Below are 25,520 nucleotides of genomic sequence, written 5' to 3' on the forward strand. Positions count from 1 at the left end.
CACCCTCCTCGATATTGCTCAACATTGATGCTCCACAAGGCTTTTTCTTCAGCCCTTTGGTATACTCACAACTGGGTGGTCAAATTTTGATCTAACTCTATTTACTATTTTGCAGGTGACATCACTGCAGTGGGCCACATCTCCAACAATGAGTACAGTGGGGAGATAGAGAGCTCAGTAGCATGGTTTCAAAACACGAATCTCTTTCAATGTCAGTAAAACAAAGGAAAGGTCATCTGCTTAAGGAAACTGGGCAGAGTACATGCCCCAGTCTGCATCAATCAATGATGCTAAAGTGGAGACGGGGAAGAGATTAAAGTTCCTAAATGTAAATATCACTAACAATTTGTCCTGGATATTTTGTCTAATCAAAATGAGGCGATTTTCTTAAACTGGACTATGTGAGGAACATAACAGTAGAGTATAGCTGTCATGAAATCACAGTCAACTTATGAAAAGTTTGCATTTTTAATCATTGTATGGCAGAAGACTTTAGTTCCAAGAGAATGTTCCAGAACAATATTGTGCTTCAAATGCCAGGCTTTGTAAGCAGCAGAGATTCAGTGCACACCACATGATGCATAGTAAGTTTAAAGTTTTAGTGAGGGTGAAGTTTAATCATTGTAAATAATTTAAAGATACAGGCACTCTCTAACATACATAATAGGCAACTTATGTAAACTTGCACTTACATAAGCATTTCTTGAAGCCTACTGATACCCACGTGGTCTCCGTCTCGAAGCTCCCCCGTGGCTTCTGCATTGGAGCTCCCCTATGGTCCCCGCCGCGAAACTCCAACATGTGTCTGAGTCGAAGCTCTCCATGGTCTCTTCGTCGAATAGTAAATGTACGCATGCACTGCAGCATTTCTATTTCCGACTTAAAGTAACGTATGGGTCTGTGGGGCCTATCCCGTACCAAGTTGGGGAGTGTCTGTAGTTAATTTATTGCCATGTGTACAGATATTCAGTGTAATGCTTGCTCTGCATGCTATCAAGTCAAATCATACTATACAAGTATAATAGATCCTTGTCTGGAACAGTAAGCAGAGAGTCGCTATGTTTCGGTGCCATCTTGCAACTTCCAAGTCTTGGAAAAGCCTGATCTTGACCCAAAGGAGATATACAATTTCTTATTTTCTCACATTAAGCCCCAGTCCTCGCACTGGATCGATGAAGTGGGGCTTGACCTGGCCCAGCGTGATGTCCAGCACTTTCCAACGCTGCTGTGTGCAGCTATCGCAGGCTGTGTTTGATTCACTTGCTACAGGGCCTCTTGCAGCCCACTTCACCAATACCATGACCCACGACCACCGCAAATGCACTGTGCGTCGCCGCCACCAGCTGCTCCTTCACTTCCAAATGCTGAGGTCGCCATGTGCTGCCTTCCGAGCCAATCGCACAACTTCAGAGCGCTTTCCGACGTAAGTCCGTGGACTGTTCACTCTTGCCGACTTTCCCCGTCACCTTCCACCACTACCAACTTGGTCTAGTTCTCGCCCAAAATAAATAAAAGGTGTACATAGGACTGAAAGAAATGAGTAATATTAGAATATGAACTATTTCCAAAATGATTGCATCAAATGAATGAATTGCATGGCAGTGTAAGATTAATGTGTATCTAATCACACAGAGAATGTAAATATGGATGAGATGCAGGCACAAGAAGTTGCATGGAACTATAAAACAGTAGCATAATAGAGATCTGGCTCAGACAGAAGATGGAATGGTGACTTGATATTCTAGAACTGCTTCATGTTCAGGAAAAATAAGAAAGGGCAAAATAAAATATAATGCGACAATGTTGATCAAAGTTACTGTTACTGCACCCAGCAAAGATTGCATATCAATGTCAAAAACCTTATGATAAAAGGGACTTTGGATAATCTAATTTAAAGTAAGAAGATAACAGTGTAAAGGAAAGGAGGGAAGATTTCTAAAAATGTCTGAGTTTTCTAGATCTGTTTGTTTCCATCAATGAGAAGTTCTGTATCTAGTTACAGGGTTGAGGTAGAGCAAGTGATGTATATTTCTGTCGAAAAGTAATTGGGAAGCTGTGACCATAGTCAGGTTTAGAATAGTGATGGAAAATGAAAAAGGAAAAGCAGAATCTGTAAAATGTTCAAGTGCTTGAAGTTGAATTCAATATGTCAATGGCACTTTGTCACATGTACCAAGGTGTATTGAAATTCATTTTTGCATAAAGTTCAGTACAAGTATCTCTATACAAAGGCATGGTAAAGAGATTGAATAAAAACGACTGCACTTTGAGAAGACAGTAAGATTGATTAAATTAACGGGTTATGCACAAGTGCACGTGGCAGCCCCGACACTGTCATTGTTGTAGTGGAGAAAGATTTATGGAATGGTGCCGAGGTATGTTTGGAATAAGGACTGTTCAACATAACCAAGAAAAAGGCAGCCCTCCCAGGGGCTCATGTGAGTGCCCATGGCTACAACTTTAACTTGAAGAAATGAGAGGAGTCAATAATAGTCTAAGGAATGGTTCTGACCCGAACATCATCTACTCATTCCCTCCAGAGATGCTCCCTCAGTGCCAAGTTACCCAAGCATGTTGTGTTTTAATCATATTGGTTGCTTGTTCCTGCAGCGCACCAATCTTATTTCCCATGTTCTGTGCACATTTGTGCAAATATATTCATCTTAAACTGCCTTGACTTTCTTCCCTGTCTGATCCCTCTTATTTATGAAATATCCTCCATTCCAATTCTGTTTATTTTTTCCAGTCCCTTTTCCCAGGCACATGTTGTCTCCTCTAATGCTTCATCCAGGGCCCTGACCTCTGCAAATGATTTGTGCAAAGATGTCTAACCAAGCCAATCGGTTCTGATAGACTTGGCACCAATAAATTCAGTGGGGGTGGGGTTGTTTTATGCCCAAATTGTTCTTTCTGTTGTGAAACATATAAGTTTGAGCACTCTCTAGTCTGTGCCTTATTGTCAGTAGGGTATCTGCCTTGAGACTAATAGTATCCTGCAATGACTGAATGACAAATGTAAGCTTCATATGTTGCAGCACTATTATCCTTCAACTGTAATGAGTACAAAAAAGGGGATGTACAAACAGATTAATCAAGCAGCAAGAATGTTGCTGAAGGATTAGATACGGGCTAATTGATTATATGATTGAATTGCTGAAAGCAAGGTGGTTCTTGCTGATAACTTTTGGACAGCATATGTTAGGTGCAAGTGCAGCAGCACCTGTACAGAGCAGACACAAAGACTAACCACTTTGTTTTGCTTGTCTCTAGATGGACTTTGCAGCTCTTAATAATCATACATCTTCTAGCAGATGGTGCAGTGTTTATATAAACCAGTCCAAAGTCAATCAGTGGATGAGTAATGATTGGCAAATAAAGTAGTAACTGAGCAGTGGGAGATCTCAGAATAAATAGATCAGGTATACTGTAGATGAAAGCTATTTTCTTGAGGTAGAAAGGAAGGGCATCTAAAGCTAGAGTTCTCTGGCTGACTAAAAATATAAAGATTAAAGGTGTGGCAGAAACTGATAACCCAGAGCTATAGAAAAAAATCCTATTTCTTTAATTACAGGCAAAAAATTGTTCAAGCTATCTGCTGCTCCAATTCCAGAATATTGGTCATTTGGAAATTAAGCCACTCCATCACTGGCAAACTGTCTGTCAGATGAAAGCTCAGGAAATACCCTTCTGAAATTTCTCCACCTCTCTTCACGAAGCTCCACAACTACATTTTTGGCAATGCCTTTGCTCATCATCCTTAAATTCCACTTATTAGACTTTTGTAATGCTGCTATGCATTGCCTTGGGATGTTTGCAACGTTAAAATTTTAAAAAATGTTATTATAATCTATGTAAGTTGTTGTGAATTTATTAATTTGCTCCTCACATGATAACTTATACTTGTGGTTACCTGATAAGTTCTAATAACTTTGGCACCGATAAATTCAGGTGTTTGATGTTTTTTGTGGAGGCTCCTTGCTCCCTCACCATGTGTCAGATATGGGACAGACCCTCTCAGTAGTGCCTAGTGGTATAGATTGTATCTGCCTTCTGACTAATACTGGTATTGACTGAGTGGCAAATGTAAGCTTAAAGCATTATGGTCGATTATCCTTCAATCTTAATGCGCACGGGAAAGGAAAAATACAATCCTTCACAACTAGGTGTTTTAAGTAACCAGCACATTACTGAAGGATTGGATACTGCAGCATTGATTACATGATTGAATTGCTGGAAGTGAGAGGTAGCTCTTGATCAGAACTCTGGATGGCATCAGTCAGCTGCAAGTGATGCAGCAACTTGTGCAGACCATTGGCAAAACTTGTATATCGTATTGCTAACCTCTGTTGTGTTTGTCTGTAGGTAGAATTTGCAGCAACTTAACAATAAGCTGCTTTTGGCAGATGGTGCAGAGCTGAGGGTTATTTAGATTGACCCAGCAACATCATGTAAAAATTGCACAAGCTCGAAAGCTGTGCTTTTCGGCTCTAACAGGTGCTACTGAGAGATTGAAATATGCATTCATTTAAACAAGACTGTGCACAACATGCAGAGTAGCAGTTGAAAGCTTGATGGGTACCAGAACGGATGAAATGGTAACAGAAAGGAAGTTGTGTTGTCTTCCCTGTATTCAGTAGCCCTCTCTGATAAAGGTGAGAAATCTGGACTTATTTGAAAGAAGAAAATGGCTATAACTCTTGAAATACTAAATAACAGGAAATTATTTTTTCTTCTGTGGTTGAGGTTAAGGTGATAAAACATTACAACTCTTGTTTCTGCTCATGGTGCATTGAAAATTGGTCGCAAATGCAAATCTTGAAATCATTGATGCTGACAGCGGTATTTTAAGTGTACATGTGAAATAAATTAATAACATTGTGAAGAAGTCTTAGTTTATTCAAGTAATTTGAAGTATTTTAAAATTGTTGGAGGTTTGACGTAAGAATATAAAATAATAAAAATGCATGATAGGCCAGTCTGCATTTGAAAGGGAAACAACAGGTTAAAATTTTAGTGAAGCCTCTGGAGTCCCATGTCTTTGTACCTTTAATCTCTCTTCAATTTCTCTATTGCCGACAAGATTGCTGTGCATTTCCGGTGTGTTATTTTTATTATTGCAAGGAAAAGCTTGAGATTGTTTTTGCTTTAGATGAACCACGAGACCCTCGTACTGAAGGTGACCTTGCGACTAACGCAGTGAGTGAATGGTCTCACTGCACGTACTATGTACCGCACTATGTCTCATTCATCATACTAACAGCCTGCAGGAGGCTGGTTTTTACTGAGAAAGATCCTCCTCCTTTAGGTGCCACATTGAACCAAGGTAGTAAGTGAATGCGAGCTCATTAATTCAAGCCACTGCCTCGGTCGGACATCTGGCAACCTAATTGGCTACACCATCCCCCTCCCCAATGCAGTGCAATAACATTGAGGAGAATGTTGATGAGATGTGTGTTGACGATAGTCAGGAAATTAAATCACAGCCCAAGTAATGTCTTGGTTCTTGTTTTGATTCAAGCACACACTGAGTATTCCTCACTAGGAAATAAGCATCTTATTTTCCCTTTTGAGATGCAACAAATAAATGCCCACCGCTGATTTTGATACTCCAGGGCACAGCTGCATCTGACTTTGTTTCCTCCATTCATTACTGGTTAACTTTTGCTCAGTAATGTGTGCCTAAGAATGTCATGCTACGTTGAAATTTGCTTCAATAATTATTCACTGTATCTTAGCAACCTGCTAATGGATGGCTGATGATGCATTTCTGAAAATCCCTTCCTTCACAGGTGCTTTGCTGACCACAGTAAATCACTCTGTGCTTGAAGCTTCATTTAACTCGTGGAAGCCCTTTTGATTCTTTGCTTTTTTTCAATGGGCCCTCGTGTGTACAAGTCAAGCCAGTTAAAGCACCAGTACATTTTTCAACAGTAAACAAGGGCCTTTGCTGTGTTCCTGCCTGCTGCCACAGCAACATGTTTTGCTCCCAGCAAAGAATACAACAATCTGATCGACCACCTCCTGGTGTGCAATATGAAAATTTTAAATGACAGCTACAGTCCTTGAAAGCAGTAAGGCAGTCAAATCGTAGGGAGTCAGGGACCTGCAGGCATCTGCGTTTGAAAATATAATTATTTCACAACTGCAAAATAATGCAGTATCTTTCAAAGGAGGTAGCGTACAAAACACTTGTCCGCCCACTGTTGGAATATTGCCAGACAATATGGAACCCTCACCAGAAAAATAACATTGACACCCTTGACAAGGTTCAGAGGCGTGCAGCACGGTTTATTTGTGACGACTACTCAAGACAGTCAAGCGTCTCTGATATGTTAAATCGCCTTGGCTGGGAGTCGCTGGAGTCAAGACGCACCAAAGCCCGCTTATGTACTGTCTACAAAGAGACTCATTGCATCATCCCCAGTAACATATCTCACTTCATTCAATCCATTACCCAGAAATTTACAAGATAGTCTTCAGGTCACTTAATTTATACTAGAATTAGAGCAAACAAAAATTGCTACCTACAGTTACTATATCCAAGGGCTATCCCAGAGTGGAACATCCTTCCCGATACCACCAGATGTGCACCAACCTTGTTACTCTTCAAGTCACATCTCAACTTGCCCACATAGAAATCTAAATAACCCTTTTGCAACCAGTACCCACGTGAGCGAAACCTGCACGAGATAGCCCAGCTGTTGGCGGTTGTGCAGTAGAAAGCAGAAAAGCAGAAAAGAAAATGTTCACTTCCATCTTTTGGCTTGGCTCTGACTAGATTTTCTGCAATGGCTGAACAAACCCAAAATGTATAAATAATTGTTTTGCAATGTAAGGTGGCTAGAATCAATTGAAGGTGTGTAATCAACATTACAAAATTTGACAATGCCAGAGTTGATTTGAATTGAATTGATTGATTGAAAGATTGATTGAAAGACCTTGGAAACAAGCCCTTTGGTCCACTGAGTCCATGCTGACCATTGATCTCCCTTTCACACTATTTCTATGTTATCCCACTTTCACACCCATTACATTAAGGGCAATATTCAGAGGCCAATTAACCTGCAAACTCCTACGGCTTTGGGATGTGGGAGGAAACCCACATGGTCACAGAGAGAGTGTGCAAACTACACACGGACAGCACCCAAGGTCAGGATCAAATCTGAGTCTTTGTTGCTGTGAGGTAGCATCACTCTACTAGGGAGCTTTCGAACAGTTTCCAGCAAGGAGCATACAGAGCGAATCTAAAGGGAAATTATTGTGAGAGGAGGAATTTTAGATGGTGGTAGGGGAGCACTTCAAAAACCCTAAAGATTATGTTAGGAACAATGTTAGAGGAAAGTTGAGAGAAAATTTGCTGAAATGTGTTCAGGAGAGCATTGTCTTGTCAGTATGTTTCCAAGCTGCTGAGGAGGCATTGCTGGATCTGTTCCTTGGGAAAGAGGAGACCAAGTCACAATGGGAGGACAGTTTGGAAACAACAATAGAATCATAATATTTAGATTAACAGTGAAAAAGGGGAAGAACATTTTGAAATTGAAGAGTGCCAATTTTACAAGGTTGAAAATGGCTCTGGCCGAGATCTGTTTCATGGCCTAATGAGTATTTTCATCATTTTCTGAAATAGATCATCTGTGATTGACCAGTCTTCACCACCCTCTCCTGGCAGTACCATCATTTGTCTTGTTCACTCTCTTTGGACTCCACTCCATCACAGACAATCTCTGTTTTTTCCACTCCTCCTCCTTTTCAGTTGCACGAAGCATGATTAATTTTTAACATTTCCTAGTTCTGATTAAAGGTTACAAGCTCTGTTTCTCTTTCCATTTTTATTATTTTCCATTCGCACATTAAATTTCCAACATGCTTAGTTTTTAATGCCCATAGGGGCTTCCAATGTCTTCTGTTTACTGTTGTTGCTAGGGTAAACTGAAATCAAAGCTTGGCAGGCAAGGCTCAATTTAAACAATTCAAGGCCTTCAAATGGGCATGGTTAGAATACAGTTTAGGTATATAATAGTTGGAGAAAAATAGTCGGGCAGCTAGTGCCAGTGCTTCCACAAGCCGTAATACATGGATGATGAAAGAAAGTCGATTTGAGATGGAGTAAAAAAGGGAGGTTTACGGCAGAGGGCAGGTAGATTGAGTGAGGGACGATCTGGCCAAATATAGAAATACCAGAGAGAATGTTAAGAAAGGGACATAAAGGCAAAAAGAAAACATGGTTAGACCAGCAAATCAAAATATGTTCAGTATATAAATAATAAATGGGTCGTAGATTGATCCTAAGCACAAGACACATAGGATGAAGACTTGTGGAACTGAAATTGTTCTCCCTGGAGTACAGATAATGATGGAAGTGGTCAAAATCATGAAGGCTCTTGAAGTAAGAGAAACTGTTCCCATTGACCAGAAGGGTTGTGTTGTAGAGGTTATTGATTTAAGTGAAAATAAAAAATACTGCAGATCTTGGAAAAAGAGCAGAAGCAACTGGAAACGCTCAGTAGATTGTGCTGAAGAAAGATTGGGTCAAGGAGAGAAAGGGCATGATAGAAATGCTGCATGAGCATTTTATACCTGTTTTAACTAAAGATTTCTGCTAATATTTATGTAAACAAAGGCAGTTGAGATATTGCAGAGGTTAAGAATTGATAAAGGTGCCATCTGTATTTGAAGTAGGTTAGTCATCAGATCTGAGGTGCTTATGGCACGTATCAACTCCTACCTGAACAAGAACCTCGAACAGTTTGCAGGCATGTGAACTTTCCGCGTTTCTGCGGATATCTGCGTTTTTAAAATCCACTAGACCAAGTGGACGCGTTGGGCCCAAACCTCTCCTGCATTGGTGCAGCACCCTCTCCTCCCCCCCTCCCCTCCCCTCCCTCCTCCCCCTCCCTGCCCCTCCCTCCCCCCTTCCCCTTCCCCCTTCCCCTTTCCCTCCCCCTTTCCCTCCCCTTCACTTCCCCCTTCCCCTCCTCCCTTTCCCCTCCCCCACTCCACCCCCCTCAACCCCCTTATCCTCCCTCCTCCCCCCTCCCTCCCTCCCCCCTCTCTCCCTAAGAGACAGATTTAAACCTAAAAATGTGACTAACTTTAAAAATATAACACTAATTTCAATGAAACGTCTTCCATTAGCTCCAAAGGGATTACGGTGGGTAAGGTGGGACTAAAATTGTCGTGATATCGTTTACCGTTTTGGCTGTAGTTCAGGAACAAACAAACAAACAAACAAACAAACAAGAGTTTTAGTATATTAAATTTACCACGTTTTTTGCATGATTTCCTCATTTTTCATTTTGCCAAAATAAACGGAAAAATCGGATCGGAAAAAAAAAAAACATAGAAAAAACGATGTACTCTAATGAACTCTAGGGTTCAGCTAGAGATCGCTAGGGGTTCCGCGAGAAATCCCCCGTGCCCTGGAAGTCTCCCCGAAAATGTGGCACCTAGGCTGGGCAAGGCAGCCAATCTCGACCTCATTGTGACTTCCACGGCCGATCGGTGGGTTGAATTTGCAACCTGCGGCCAGGGCTCTGGAACTCCTGCCCAGCTGGAGCCAGTAAATCTATCCCCATAGTCGACTTCCGTGGCCTGCTGGATAAACCAGCAAAGCCCTGGAACCAAGAGTGCCAGAAAATCTGTGGTGGAACTGTAAGGAGTAAATATTAAATTTAAGTGCAATATTATATAACTATATTATTAAGTCAGGGTTCAAATATAAAACACAGCAGAAAAGCCAATTACCACCTTTTTGGGCCGATTATCAATTCATGTGTGAATTTACTTAAATGTTATTAGTGTACAGTAACATATTCACATTATTTTGTAATGTCTGTTTTTACTTTGAAATGAAAGAACCATTGATGGGAGGCTGGTTTGTTCGATGGACTCGGCTACATCCATACCCCTCTGCAATTTTTTGCAGTCTTGGACAGAGCTGTTGCCAAACCAAGCTGTGATGCATCTGAAAGGATGTTTTCTATGGAGCATCTTTAGAAGTTCCTGGCATTACTATGTATTGATCAAAATGATAATCCCAACGAAACTCATCTCCAGACTCTTGGACCTAAGAGTCAGCGACCTCCCCCGCCATTGTATCCTTAACTTCCTGATGTGGTTGTTCCAGGACAAATTGTTGATGATCTTTATGCCAAGGAACGTGAAGCTCTCAACCATCTCCACTTCGGCACCATAAATGTTGACTGGGGCGTGTACACTGCGTTGTTTCCTGAGGTCAATAACTAGCTCCTTCGTCTACCTGATATTGAGGGAGAAGTTATTGTTATCCCATTGCGTCAATGGATGCTGCTTGACCCGCTGATCGCCTCACTGAGTTTCTTTGGAGCTCCAGATTCTGGCATTGGCAGTCTCCTGTTCCTCTAAAATATCTCATCTTGTTCCTAGTTCCTTGACGTATGGCATCATGAACTAGCGCATACAATGCAGCATCAAAGCAACATTGGACACATTGTTCAGTTTCCCATCAAGATAAATTCACCCATGACCATTAGATTCCTTTTTCTAGCTCTTCTTTTTTCCCATTAGCATAATTTTTTACAAAACTATAAAATATTCCCATCAGGGCTTCGTTGAATTTTTTGGAATCTGCAACATTGTACTTCTAGGGCAAGATTAGTTTTTTTGTTTTGCCATTATGTCATTTAACAGCTGGGCTTCCCACCCACCTCCTCCAAACAATCACCCCAACACACCCATCTTCAATCAATACCAACACAACCATAACTATTTCTATGATCTTTCTGAACTTTAAGGACTTTGGAAATATTTAGTTTGTAACCATCCATATAACCACTTCCCAGCCACTACTACTGACAAATTTCACCACTTCAAATCTCTGAAGAGTTCTCTCCTGTCTTTCGTGCTGACCATTCAATGTTTAGGTCCTTTTCAATTACTACCGAAAGCAGTCTACCCTATCCCAACCCTTTCATCATTAAATCCTACAATTTCACCCTATAATCTGCATTGCTTGAATGAAAAAGATCAGACTTTTTATGTCTTTCATCTTGTGTTTGTATTTCCATACGTCAGACTTCATCTGGTTTTGCATCACTGCCCCAACTTCTGATTACAGTTGTACATAAATGATTTGATATTTAATTGGGTTACGGCTGTAACTTCTATTTGTCATATTTGAATAGTTTTGTACATACCAGTGCCTGATTGCGTATTGACTATGTCAAGAAACTATATAACTACCCTAGTCTCCTTCTGTTACAGGTCCTCCTCCATAACCATGTTCTGGTTGCAATTAATGTTGTTCATTAGCTAATTACTATTCAGCGAATGTTTGATTTTTATCTGTATTGCCAGGAGGGGACAATTAGAGATTTTGACCTGGGTTCTAGACTTCAGCTGCATTAATAGGCAACATTTATCTTTCTGCCTGAATGAAATATATACAGATAAAAATGGACGAATATATGAAAGATATGTAGAACTAAATAGGCACTGTACTTCCTGCTTTTGTTATTCTAGTTATTTAGCTTGATTAATTTCTTTTTTAAACTGTTCCTATCGGTTGTTAAATTGAGCTTTATCTTCCTGACCAGAAGACATTAGTGATATTCAGGTGCAGTTTTGTGCAACTTAGATAATGGGATTTTTTTCCCGTATATTTTAAAATTACCTCAGACTTTTAAATTTTTGATGCACATAATTCATTGGGAAATTCCACAAATGTTCAGAACTCAGAGGAAATCAGATGAGACCAGTAGAAAGTCAGAACATTTAAGGAAAGGTGCAACATAAAGTAATTTGCTGTCAGCCGTGTATAATTGGCATCCAGAATGGTGAACATATAGTAATTACCAAAGATTTCTGAAAATATGGACTGGACAATGTGAATAGCCTAACACAGCATGAAATCACACAGTAAGCCAAGAAGAATAATTGTGGTTTTAGCTGTAGTTGTAGAAATGCGTCCAACAGAGTATTGTACTCGCCACTGCCATTTACATTGTTGTTAAATTTTGAGTCTGTACCACAAGGGTAATTGTGGTACAGTAAAGCCTTGTTTTAATGGACCACTTTATAACGTATTTCGGATTTAGCAGATGGACCTGTTGATGCCACCCCTGGCTCGCACTGTCTCCCCAGCCGTTTAGAGCCCCAACTTCCGACGCCACCCCCAACCCACAAGATGTACCAATGAGCCCTTCTTCACCCGCCTCGTGTGGTGCTTCATATTATTGTACCTGTAGATATAATATGGTTCCCAATAATATACATAATCTATTCTTGTTAATTGCATGAAATTGTAATCCTGTTATCTATTTCAATATTATTTGAAGCTTATCATACACATAATTCCACCTTTGTAAATGAAAGGATGCTTCAGTTCATAAGTTATAGGAGCAGAATTAGGCCATTCGGCCCATCGTCTACTCCGCCATTCAATCATGGATGATCTATCTTGCCCTCTCAACCCCATTATCCTGCCTTCTCCCATAGATTCTCACGAATCTATCAATCTCTACCTTAAAAATATCAACTGACGGCCTCCACAGCCATCATTGGCCATGAGTTCCACAAATTCACCACCCTCTGACTAAAGAAGTCGCTCCTCATTTCCTTTCTAAAGGTACGTCCTTTTATTCTTAGGCTATGGCCTCTGATCCTAGACTCTCCCATTAGTGGAAATATCCTCTCCACATCAACTCTCCCCAGGCCTTTCACTATTCGATAAGTTTCAAAGAGGTGCCCCCTTATCCTTCTAAACTCCAGCAAGTACAGGCCCTGTGCCATCAAGCGCTCATCATATGTTAACCCAATCATTGCTGGGATCATTCTCGTAAACCTCCTCTGGACCTTCTCCAACGCCAGCACATCCTTCCTCAGATATGGGGCCAAAACTGCTCACAATACTCCAAATGTGGTCTGACCAGTGCCTTATGAAGCCTCAGCATTACATCACTGATTTTATATTCTAGTCCTCTCGAAATAAATGCTGGCATTGAATTTGCCTTCCTTACTTCCAATTTGACTTTCTAATTAAATTTTGGGGAATCCTGCACCAGCACACCCAAGTACCTTAGCACCTTCGATTTCTGCATTCATTGTCATTGCCAACTCTCTTCCATGAATGCTGAACATGATGAAATTTGACTCTGTTCTGAACAGGATTTCCAATTGTCTCTCTCACCTGTTCATCCCCTGAGTGTCTCTTTCCCTTCTTGTCTTTGATAAGGTGTTAACCAAAACCCACTTCCACAACTACAACTCTTTCCTTAGCATCAAATTATGAATGTTTCAGCAGAGCTTGGGCTCTGAAAGAAAATCTAGGAGGTTTCCAAAGAGCATGCCATGACATTTATTAATATATTATTCTCCAGGCTTTCTGTTATGAAGACAATTGCCACTTACCAATTTCTTTGAAATTTGCCATTGAATTTGAATTTTTATCAAAGCTCCAATTCTGCATCAAAATTAACCTGTCTTCATTTTAAAAGTTTATTTCTACCTATTTTCAGGTTCCTTCTATATTAACCATGGTTCGTTGCACCTAATTATTTTTGATCAATAAAGTTAACACAGAGAGTGAATCAAGACATAAACTCACCTGCTGAGTTACTCCAGCACTTTGTATTCTACGCAAAGCATATGTCTATGAACAACATGCTCCCTGCTATATTAACTTCCATATTTTTAAGGACTAATAATATCTTCGTAAGTAGATGATGCTACACTGCTGCAACATATTTGGATATTCATTTCCTTTATTAATATCAGAATAATCACTTTCTTCATTCCCAAGTTGGACAGGAAAGAATCAAGAAACTCATGAATTTGGCCCATCTAAACATTTTGAACATTAATGCTGCAAAGTTCTGAAGTATGTGTAGGAAGGAACTGCAGATGCTGGTTTACATCTGGGTAAAACATTTTGATTAGCTCCTCTGTCAATGTATGTCAGTGTCAACAAAAAAAGTTGATGAGAATGTTCATTGTACTTAAAAACACAGCACTAGAAGCATTTTAATCCATACCATATCAGAATGTGTAAAAATACTGATATATAATAGGTTCAAATTACCCAGGTTTTACACTCCAAGAATTGTTCCTGTTTTATCTCTTGAAATGATAATCTATAAATGCTTCATCAAGAAAGATGGTTACATCTTTGCCTTACCCTTTGGTACATAGAACAGTACATCACAAGAATGGGCCCTTCAACCCACAATATTTATGTCAAATATGAAGGCAGGTTAACTGATCTCATCGGCTTGTACATGATCCATATCTCTCTATTCCATGCACTGTGCCTATCTGAAAGTCTCTTAAATGCCACTAACATATCTACCTTCGCCATCACCATGGCAATGTGTTCCAGGACCCCACTACTGTCTGTGTAAACTACCTGGCCTGCACATCTCCATTAAACTTTCCCCCTCTCATCTTATAGCTACACTCTCCAGTGTTGCACATTTCTACACTGAGGAAAAAGGTTCTGACTGTATTCCTTATCTATACTTCTCATATTTTATATACTTTTATCAAGTCTCCCTTTGTTCCAGAGAAAACAATCTGCCTATCCAACCTCTCCTTGTAGCTGAAACCCTCTAAACCAGGCAGCATTCTGTTGAGTTTTATTTTAGAAGGTATCATTTATTGCAACAGATATCACTCCTGTTATAAAACATGTATGTTCCAATTTATACATTAAACATTGCCGAGTGAATAACCATATAACCATATAACAATTACAGCACGGAAACAGGCCCGTTCGGCCCTTCCAGTCCACGCCGATCTTGCTATGGAGGGCGTGCAGCGTAGGTTCACTAGGTTAATTCCCGGAATGGCGGGACTGTCGTATGTTGAAAGGCTGGAGCGATTGGGCTTGTATACACTGGAATTTAGAAGGATGAGGGGGGATCTTATTGAAACATATAAGATAATTAGGGGATTGGACACATTAGAGGCAGGAAACATGTTCCCAATGTTGGGGGAGTCCAGAACAAGGGGCCACAGTTTAAGAATAAGGGGCCACAGTTTAAGAATAAGGGGTAGGCCATTTAGAACGGAGATGAGGAAGAACTTTTTCAGTCAGAGAGTGGTGAAGGTGTGGAATTCTCTGCCTCAGAAGGCAGTAGAGGCCAGTTCGTTGGATGCTTTCAAGAGAGAGCTGGATAGAGCTCTTAAGGATAGTGGAGTGAGGGGGTATGGGGAGAAGGCAGGAACGGGGTACTGATTGAGAGTGATCAGCCATGATCGCATTGAATGGCGGTGCTGGCTCGAAGGGCTGAATGGCCTACTCCTGCACCTATTGTCTATTGTCTATTGACCACTCTCCCTGACCTAGTCTCATCTACCTGCTCTCAGACCATAACCCTCTAATCCCCTCTTATCCATATACCTATCCAATTTACTCTTAAATAATAAAATCGAGCCAGCCTCCACCACTTCCACCGGAAGCCCATTCCATACAGCCACCACCTTCTGAGTAAAGAAGTTACCCCTCATGTTACCCCTAAACTTTTGTCCCTCAATTCTGAAGCTATGTCCCCTTGTTGGAATCTTCCCCACTCTCAAAGGGAAAAGCCTACCCACGTCAACTGTCCGTCCCTCTCAAAATTTTAAAAACCTCTATTAAGTCCCCCCTCAACCTTCTACGCTCCAAAGAATAAAGACCCAACCTGTTCAACCTCTCTCTATAGCTTAACTGCTGAAACCCAGGCAACATTCTAGTAAATCTCCTCTGTACCCTCTCCATTTTGTCGACATCTTTCCTATAATTTGGCGACCAGAACTGCACACCATACTCCAGATTCGGCCTCACCAATGCCCTGTACAGTTTTAACATTACATCCCAACTTCTATACTCGATGCTCTGATTTATAAAGGCAAGCATACCAAATGCCTTCTTCACCACCCTATCCACATGAGATTCCACCTTCAGGGAACAATGCACAGTTATTCCCAGATCCCTCTGTTCCACTGCATTCCTCAATTCCCTACCATTTACCCTGTACGTCCTATTTTGATTTGTCCTACCAAAATGCAGCACCTCACACTTATCAGCATTAAACTCCATCTGCCATCTTTCAGCCCACCCTTCCAAAAGGCCCAAGTCTCTCTGTAGACTTTGAAACTCTACTTCATTACTAACTACACCACCTATCTTAGTATCATCTGCATATTTACTAATCCAATTTGCCACACCATCATCCAGATCATTAATGTAAATGACAAACAACAGTGGACCCAACACAGATCCCTGGGGCACTCCACTAGACATTGGCCTCCAACCTGACATACAATTGTCAACCATTACCCTCTGGTATCTCCCATTCAGCCATTGTTGAATCCATCTTGCAACCTCACTATTAATACCCAACGATTTAACCTTCTTAATCAACCTTCCATGTGGAACCTTGTCAAATGCCTTACTGAAGTCCATATAGACAACATCCACAGCCTTGCCCTTATCAATTTCCCTGGTAACCTCTTCAAAAAATTCAAGAAGATTAATCAAACATGACCTTCCAGGCACAAATCCATGTTGACTGTTTCTAATCAGGCCTTGTTTGTCCAAATAATTATATATATTGTCCCTAAGTATCTTTTCCATTAATTTTCCCACCACAGACGTCAAACTAATAGGTCTATAATTGCTAGGTTTACTTTTAGAACCTTTTTTAAACAAAGGCACAACATGCGCAATGCGCCAATCTTCCGGCACCATCCCCGTTTCTAATGACGTTTGAAATATTTCCGTCATCGCCCCTGCTATTTCTGCACTAACTTCCCTCAATGTCCTAGGGAATATCCTATCAGGACCTGGAGACTTATCCACTTTTATATTTTTCAAAAGTGTCCGTACCTCCTCTTCTTTAATCCTCATAATTTCCATCACTGCTCTACTTGTTTCGCTTACCTCACATAATTCAATATCCTCCTTGGTGAATACCGAAGAAAAGAAATTGTTTAATATCTCCCCCATTTCTTCTGGCTCAGCACATAGCTGTCCACTCTGACTCTCTAATGGACCAATTTTATCCCTCACTATCCTTTTGCTATTGACATATCTGTAGAACCCCTTGGGGTTTACTTTTACATTACTTGCCAAAGCAGCCTCATATCTTTTTTTCGCTTTTCTAATTTCCTTCTTAAGACTCCTTTTACATTCTTCATATTCCTCAAGAACCTGATTTACTCCCTGATGCTTATATTTATTGTATATCTCCCTCTTTTTTCGAACCAAGTGTCCAATTTCCGTGGAAAACAACGGCTCTTTCAAATTATTATTCTTTCCTTTCCACCGAACAGGGACATAAAGACTCTGTACTCTCAAAATTTCACCTTTAAATATCCTCCATTTCTCTATTATATCCTTTTCATAAAACAAAAAGTTCCATTTCACTCCTTTTAAATCCTTTCTCATCTCCTCAAAATTAGCCTTTCTCCAATCCAAAATCTCAACCCTTGGTCCAGATTTGACCTTCTCCATAATGATATTGAAACTAATGGCATTGTGATCACTAGACCCAAAGTGCTCCTCAACACATACCTCCGTCACCTGACCCGTCTCATTTCCTAACAGGAGGTCCAACACTGCCCCTTCTCTGGTAGGCACCTCTACGTATTGCTGCAAAAAACTATCCTGCACACATTTTACAAACTCCAAACCATCCAGCCCTTTAACAGAATGTGATTCCCAGTCTATATACGGAAAATTGAAATCACCCACAATCACTACTCTGTGCTTACTACTAATATCTGCTATCTCCTTACATATTTGCTCTTCCAATTCTCGTTCCCTATTTGGCGGTCTATAATACACCCCTATAAGTGTTGCTAAACCTTTCTCATTTCTGAGTTCCACCCAAACAGCCTCCCTAATCGAGCCTTCTAGTCTGTCCTGCCAAAGCACTGCTGTGATATCCTCCCTGACAAGCAATGCCACACCCCCACCTCTTGCCCCTCCGATTCTATCACATCTGAAACAATGAAATCCTGGAATATTTAATTGCCAATCGCAACCGTCCTGCAACCATGTTTCACTGATCGCCACAACATCATACTTCCAGATGTCAATCCAGGCTCTAAGCTCATCCACCTTTCTTACAATGCTCCTAGCAATAAAATATACACATTTAAGGGACCCATCATTTCTTATTCTCAGTTTATTTCTTTTCCCTTCTTTCTCTCCTACATATTGGGTCTGAGTGTTTCCCTTTTCTGCCTCCTGCCTCACACACTGCCTATTAGCTATCTGTGTTTGAGTCCCTCCCCCCAACCGTACTAGTTTAAAGTCTCCGCAATTACCTTAGCAAATCTCCCCGCCAGGATATTGGTTCCCCTCAGGTTGAGATGCAACCCGTCCTTTTTGTACAAGTCATACTTCCCCCAGAAGAGGTCCCAATGATCCAGAAACTTGAATCCCTGCTCCTTGCACCAGTTCCTCAGCCACGTATTTATCCTCCACCTCACTCCATTCCTATTCTCACTATCGCGTAGCACAGGCAGTAAGCCTGAGATTATTGCTTTGGAAGTCCTTTTTTTTAATTCTCTTCCTAGCCCCCTAAATTCTCCTTTCAGGACCTCTTCCCTTATCCTACCTATATTGTTGGTACCTATATGTACCACGACCTCTGGCTCATCTCCCTCCCCTTTCAGGATATCCTGGACACGCTCAGACACATCCCGGACACCGGCACCAGGGAGGCAAACCACCATCCGGGTCTCCCGACTGCGTCCACAGAATCGCCTATCTGACCCCCTCACTATAGAGTCCCCTATTACTATCGCTCTCCTCTTCCTTTCCCTACCCTTCTGAGCAACAGGGCCGGACTCCTTGCCAGAGGCCCGGGCACCGTCGCTGCCCCCAGGTAGGCTGTTCCCCCCCACAGTACTTAAATAGGAGTACTTATTTCCAAGGGGTACAGCCACCGGGGTACTCCCTAATCCCTGCTCCTTGCACGAATATCATACGTGCACATTTTTCACTCGTACCTGTACTCTCATAACTTCAGTGATACTGGGGAAAATATTCCCTAAACCTACACCAGCAAATATTAGACATATCTGTTGAGTAATTGCAAAAAGAGTCAGAAGTCTAGAATCATTTTCGAGGCTTGTACTATTCATCTTCATAAAATGGTAATATCGTTGAACCATTCTTGCTCTCCATGCTTCCATTGGTGTCCAATTTTCAGGTACAAAAGTACTTGGACAATGAAGGGAATCAATCAGACATTGTAAATAGATTTTGCTACTGGAATGAAACTGGCAGCTCCTTCTGAAGTCTTCACATGCTGAGTATGATGCAGAAACCTCTAAGATATCCTGCTGCTCTGCATGGAGCACTGTGGGAGCTGCTCACAGGTAAAAATCTTGTAGGAAGTGAGAATTTTAACTTTTTACAGAAACATGCTCTAAAATCCCATGGAAAAATAATCTATTACACGAAGTTCATCTTACATTTTAGCACCATATGAAACCATAATTATCAAAGAATGCACTGTTTGCTTTAAAAAAAGTAATTCTGGACAAGGACATTATTTTTTCATATTTGAAGATTTCATGCTTTACAAAATAATTTAAAAGATTTTGTATTTTTGTTCTAATTTACTTGAAATATTGTTTCTGCCTTAATCTTGTGCATGTCTCAAACTTCAGCTTATTTTCTGTAAAAAGTTTGAAAATTGGAGACTTTGTTTTCTCGTGTGTAATCTGTGAGAATTGTTCAATGTAACTGGCTGCTCAGCTGACCTCAAGACATCACTGTTACGAGATGCTGGGTTTCACGGAGCCATAATTAAATTAACATGAGGGAAAGGAGTAATTCATCACAAGATCTTTTTGAATTACTCTTTTTGAGTTCAATGCCACGGACTGTTATTTCACCGCTGACTGGAATAAGGATCAGAATTTTGGGGCATCGTATATACGTTTTTAAAGGCATCTTGAGTGTACCAGGCTAAAGGAGAAATAGTTGCTTTTGGACCTATTGTTATCAAACCTCTCCACCAATGCAATTATTCTTATTCCAGATTTTTCAAGTAAAATTTGTAGAGATTGATTGCTATGATTAGAATTCATTGTCTTTGTATCAAGTGACTACGTACATGATCGATGGGCCTTGCTTTTATTGTTTGTAGCATTCCCCATGTTTCCATTAAAGCAATGCCAATGCGGGTTCTAAAGTTCAGTGGGTCGAACATCATTCTGTATTTCATTGTTTAAGTGTGTTTATAAATTTCAGACATCCATCCAGTGAATTTCTCAGACCAAAGCAGCAACTCCTAATCTACTTCAAATGTTCTCTTTAACTTATTTTTTAACACACTCTCTCACACGCACTCTTGCTCTCACTTTTGCTCTCACACACGCACACACAATGTAACCCTCTGCTGTCTCACTCTTTACTCTTTCTGCCTTTGTTTTTTTGTTTGATTCTAATTAATCCTATTTCCTGTTCCTCTGTTCTCAATTTTAATTGGTCATGGACAGAACATATTGTGTGTGACTTTCGCAAGGATCGAGGTGGTAATACTAACATGGTTGAATCATATTACAGTTATAAAATTATTACAGCACAGAGGCCATTCATTGTAAGGTCAACATCAACATTTTGGAGCACCAATATTGTGTGATGCTGATGGTGTGCACATGAGGCAGATTAAGGTGGTAAATTGGAATAACTTGCCAACTTCAGCAACTTGTAGCCCTGCCTGTGAAAAATAAGAGGCAAATTATAAGCGCAGCCTGCAGTTTCTCAAGATCATAATTGCCTGGTCTCCTGGTCCCCTCCTGGCATATCTCTGAAAGCTTTAACAGCCAGTACAGCTCCACGCTTGTTGCCGTCAGCTGTCAAAATTGCGTGATTGATTTCATAGTCTTTAAATGATTATGATTTTTGGGAGTGTATAAACATTGAAGTAAATAATTTTCAAAAAATATTTTAAAATCTGACCAGATAGATTGACTTTACAATACTGACTTTACAGACAGTTACCAAACTTTTTGCAGTTGAAACAGCTACAGGGCAGCAATCCATTTGGATTTTTTTGCAGCAATCAGTGAATCTTACCTGAGAATTCTGCACACTAACTCTCCATTTTCCTCATTTTATTTTGCTGATTCGATCCCACAATTGAAGAGAAGCATTCTTGTGAATGTAATAACATAAAGAAAGCTATTTTCAAGTGTTCTATTTGAAAACTGCAGCAGCCACTCTGACACTGAAAGGGGAATATTTTACAAGGTTGTGCTTGTGATTATCATTGTTAGATCACATTGGCGCGTGCAAAATCAATAATTTGCCGACAAAGAAACATGAAATTTGAATGTTTTCCAATTGTACATTCAGAAAAAAGACGCATTTAAAAGTTCAAAAACTCATTAATGTTTTTTTGTTGTTCTGGGATGCCATATCCATTATCAATCATCGGTCAGCTGAAATACCGGTTGCTTCAGACAGTTTCTGTGTTCAAAAAATAATGATACAATCCACTACCTACCAGTCACATGAATTTAGGAACAATTATACAAAATGGCGAGAATGCCTTACTTGCTTACAATTATTTCTGATTACAATTACTGATTCCCATCAATTCTCTGCATGGACAGCAGATATATGGATGTACTTCATTTTAATGGTTGTCGCTCTATAAAAATTTTTTTTAAATAAAAAAATAAAAAATAAAAAATGTAAAAATGTATTATTATTATTATTATTTGCTTTCAGGTGGAGAGTCATACTGGGGCAAACCTTTCAAGGATGAGTTCAAACCCAATCTCTCTCACACTGGTCGAGGCATCCTCAGTATGGCCAATTCTGGACCCAACACCAATAAATCGCAATTGTAAGTGACTTCCTTCCCTCCAAACCTGTAATAAAAATAAGATAGTTACATTATGTTCTGTATTAGGTTTACTGAACTTAGCACGCATGTAAAATACTCTTCCTGAAAATTTATTTTAAGGATTTTAATCTTTCCCTCTAAAGGGAAAAGATACTTGTTTGTAGAAGAAATCAATCCCATTATTCAGAATTTCAATTCTCTGCTGTGAGTCCTGAATCCAGGATAAAAAAATTCTCGCATAACTTAATTTCACAAGTTATAGTAGAATTAGGCCATTCAGTCCATCGAGTCTACTCCGCCATTCAATCATGGCTGAACTCTGCTTCCTAATCCCATTTTCCTTCCTACTCCCCATGACCTTTGACACACGTTCTAATGAAGAATTTGTCTATCTCTGCCTTAAAAAAATGCACTGACTTGGCCTCCACAACCCTCTGTGGCAGTGAGTTTCACAGATTAACTACCCTCTGATTAAAGAAGTTCCTCCTCATCTCCTTTCTAAAAGAGTGCCCTTTAATTCTGAGGCTATGACCTCTGGTCCTAGACTCTCCCACCAGTGGAAACATCCTTTCCACATCCATTCCATCTATGCCTTTCATTATTCTGTATGTTTCAATTAGGTCCTCCCTCAACCTTCTAAACTCCAGTGAGTAGAGGCCCAGTGCTGTCAAGCGTTCATCATATGCTAACCCACTCATTCCTGGAATGATTCTTGTAAACCTACTCTGGACCCTCTCCAGAGCCTGCACATCCTTCCTCAGATATGTGGCCTAATTTTGCTCACAGTACTCACAAATGCGGCGTGACCAGGGCCTTATAGAGCCTCAGCATTACATCTCTATTTTTGTATTCCAGTCCTCTTGATATAAATGCTAGCATTGAATTTGCCTTCCTTATTACCGAATATACTTGCAAATTAACTTTTGGGGAGTCCCTTTGCACCTCCGATTTCTGGATTCTCTCTCCATTTAGAAAATAATCTATGCCTTTATTCTTATTACCAAAATGCATGACCCCGCACCTTGATACACTGAATTTCATCTGCCCTTCTCTGCCCACTCTCCTAACCTGTCCAGGTTCTGCAGAGTCCTAGCTTTCTCTACACTGCCTGCCCTCCACCTATCCCAGCATCGTCTGCAAATGTGGTCACAAAGCCTTCAATCCCCTTGTCAAAATCATTAATATGCAACGTGAAGAGAAACGGCCCCAGCACCGACCCTTGCAGAACTCCACTGGGAGCCGACCTGAAAAAGCGCCTTTTATTGCTACTCTTTGCCTTCTGGCCATCAAGGCATTTCCTGAGGGTGCAAATCATCCAAAATGTTTTTGATCAGATCGGCAGTTTTGGATAGCTTTAGGAAAGAATGGAGTAGATCAGTGCTCTTTTCTGAGCAAAGAAATTGGGATGCATGGGGAGAGAGAGAGAGAGAGTGGGGACAAAAAGAAGTGACAAATAACTTTATCTTGATGATATATGCACAGTTTCTGATTAGATTATTATTAACTCCCTTCTTAGTTTTTGTTTAAACTATGATGAGCATTGGATATAACCAAATGGAAAACTTTAGGTTATATCCAAATAACATTGGATATAAACTGAAATATTTGGTAACATCCATCACTCGTAGTTGTAACAGAACAATTAACTATAGATACTCCAGATGCTGAGAAATGTATTTCATTACCTTTTGCAATACTTTATTCATTCCACTTAGAAGTGACTTCATTGCATGAGCCCCACATCATCCTTAAAACAGCCAAATTAGAAGTCATTATCAAGCTATTACATTTCAAAGAGTCGAATGCTTATGTTAAACATCCACATTTTTATGGATATGCTTTTTAAGCCAAGTTAAGTATATTGTTCTACGCACAAGTACAGTGAGAACAGGTGCAATGAAAAAGACTGCAAAAATACAAGACATTAGTGCAAAACACAATAGAAAGTAGGCAATGGAAGTGCAAAACGTGATATGCGGTGTTAAGTTACTGGGGTAGGATTAGGCTTTTGCAGGTCAGTGCAAGAAAATAATGCTTGTAGAAAAGTAGGTGTTCGTAAACCGGATGGTGTGGGAATTCAGGCTTTTGTTCGTCCTGCCAGATAATAGCAGCGAGAAGAAGGCATGGCCCAGATTACGTGGTTCCTTGATGATAGATGCCATCTGCTTGAAGCATTGCCTCATGTAGGTGCTTTCGATGGTGAAGGACCAGGCTAAAAAGTTGCAGCAGTCTCTTGAGTTCTTTGCATTGGAATTGCTGTACCAGGTCATGATGCAACCAGTCAGGATACTTTCTACAGTGCACCTGTAAAAGTTTTGTTAGAGTATTTGATGACATGCCGGATCTCCACGAACTTTAAGAAAGTAGAGCTTTGACGTGCCTTCTTCATTATTACATTTGTGTGCTTGGCCCAAGACAGGTCTTCCAAGATGTCAGCACCCAGAACTTTGAAGCTGTATTTTTGGATTTGTTGGAATGCATTTTTCACCAATTTCTTACAATAAAATAAATAGAAAATTCACCAATTTCTTACAGTATAATAAATGGAAATCTAATGAAATATCCACTAATGATGGCTTTAATGAAATGTCCATTTCCTGCCTATTAAAATTCACATTTTTAAATTTTCCATTTGAGTTGTCCTTTTGTTTTAATGTTAGCTTCCTGGCTCTCACAAAGGAGACACTGGCTGCTGATGCTGGAATCTTGACCAAAAAGCAAACTGCTGGAGGAACCTAGTAGGTCAGCCAGCATCTGTGGACAGAAATGGACAGATTCCACTTCGTGTCTGGGAGCTTTTCTCAGACTGATCAGTCTGAAGAAGGGTCCTGCGAGTTAATCGAGTAGTTTATTTCACGCATGCAAGTCTTTTTCGCTATTTAAGGCCCAATAACAGTAGCTCTGCAATTTAATATCTGAATAGCTTTTATGAGTAACCAAGGCTCAAAAGCAGATATTTACAATTGTCTCTTCTGTTTTATCAGCTTTATTACATTTCGCTCATGTGCCTACCTGGACAAAAAGCACTCAATCTTTGGAAAGTAAGTGATACTGGATGTTATATTAAATGTTAAATGATAGCTGAAAGAGTTTTTGTTTTAAATTGAAAATTTACAGAAGGTTGGTCAGAAGAAAGGACAAACTTTGTATGTGAATTGTTTCTTCATCAATGTGACTCTTCACAAATCATAATATCCCTAGATTTCTGTTTGAGTACAAGGAATGTCTCAGTATTGCTCGTAGGTGTCTTCTGCAACAATAGGTGCTCCACTTCCTTCTATCCCTTAAACAATTTTTTTATATCAATGTTCAACATAAACTATAGGATCAAGAAAAAGAAAGAAAATGAGTCACTGCTCCCCTTCCTACATTTGCATTCTGGCATTAGTTTGTTTATTAAATATAATTCCCAAACAACATTAATATCATTCCTTAACTATTAACTGCAAGTGTCTCCCCAGTAGATTTGAAGGTATAAGAACTATGAAACAGGACATTTGCTCTTAATCACTGTGTTGGACGATAAGTATTAAGTTTAGGACTGGGTAATAGAGGTACCCAGTTTTGGCTGGAGGTGATCACAGTTCTATTATTCTTTCAAGCCCAGAGAATTGTTAAATCATGTGGATTTCCAATTTTGAAGCCCTCTTTCCAAAGAGACACCCAGTATGGTGAACATTGTCTCATCCA

At 40.1% G+C, this 25,520-nt stretch overlaps 1 protein-coding gene across 2 annotated transcripts in view; it reads left to right on the forward strand.

Moving 5' to 3' along the window:
* ppil2 (peptidylprolyl isomerase (cyclophilin)-like 2) overlaps positions 1-25,520 on the forward strand; it is a 210,992-nt gene that overhangs the window by 126,210 nt on the left and 59,262 nt on the right. For both annotated transcript variants that reach the window (XM_078421882.1, XM_078421881.1), the window contains exons 15-16: positions 21,713-21,830; positions 24,815-24,871. In XM_078421882.1, the coding sequence (XP_078278008.1) occupies positions 21,713-21,830; positions 24,815-24,871 (175 nt within the window). The remainder of the gene's footprint in view (positions 1-21,712; positions 21,831-24,814; positions 24,872-25,520) is intronic.

The sequence above is a fragment of the Rhinoraja longicauda genome, chromosome 25 (assembly GCF_053455715.1).
Source record: "Rhinoraja longicauda isolate Sanriku21f chromosome 25, sRhiLon1.1, whole genome shotgun sequence".
Classification (NCBI taxonomy): domain Eukaryota; kingdom Metazoa; phylum Chordata; class Chondrichthyes; order Rajiformes; family Arhynchobatidae; genus Rhinoraja; species Rhinoraja longicauda.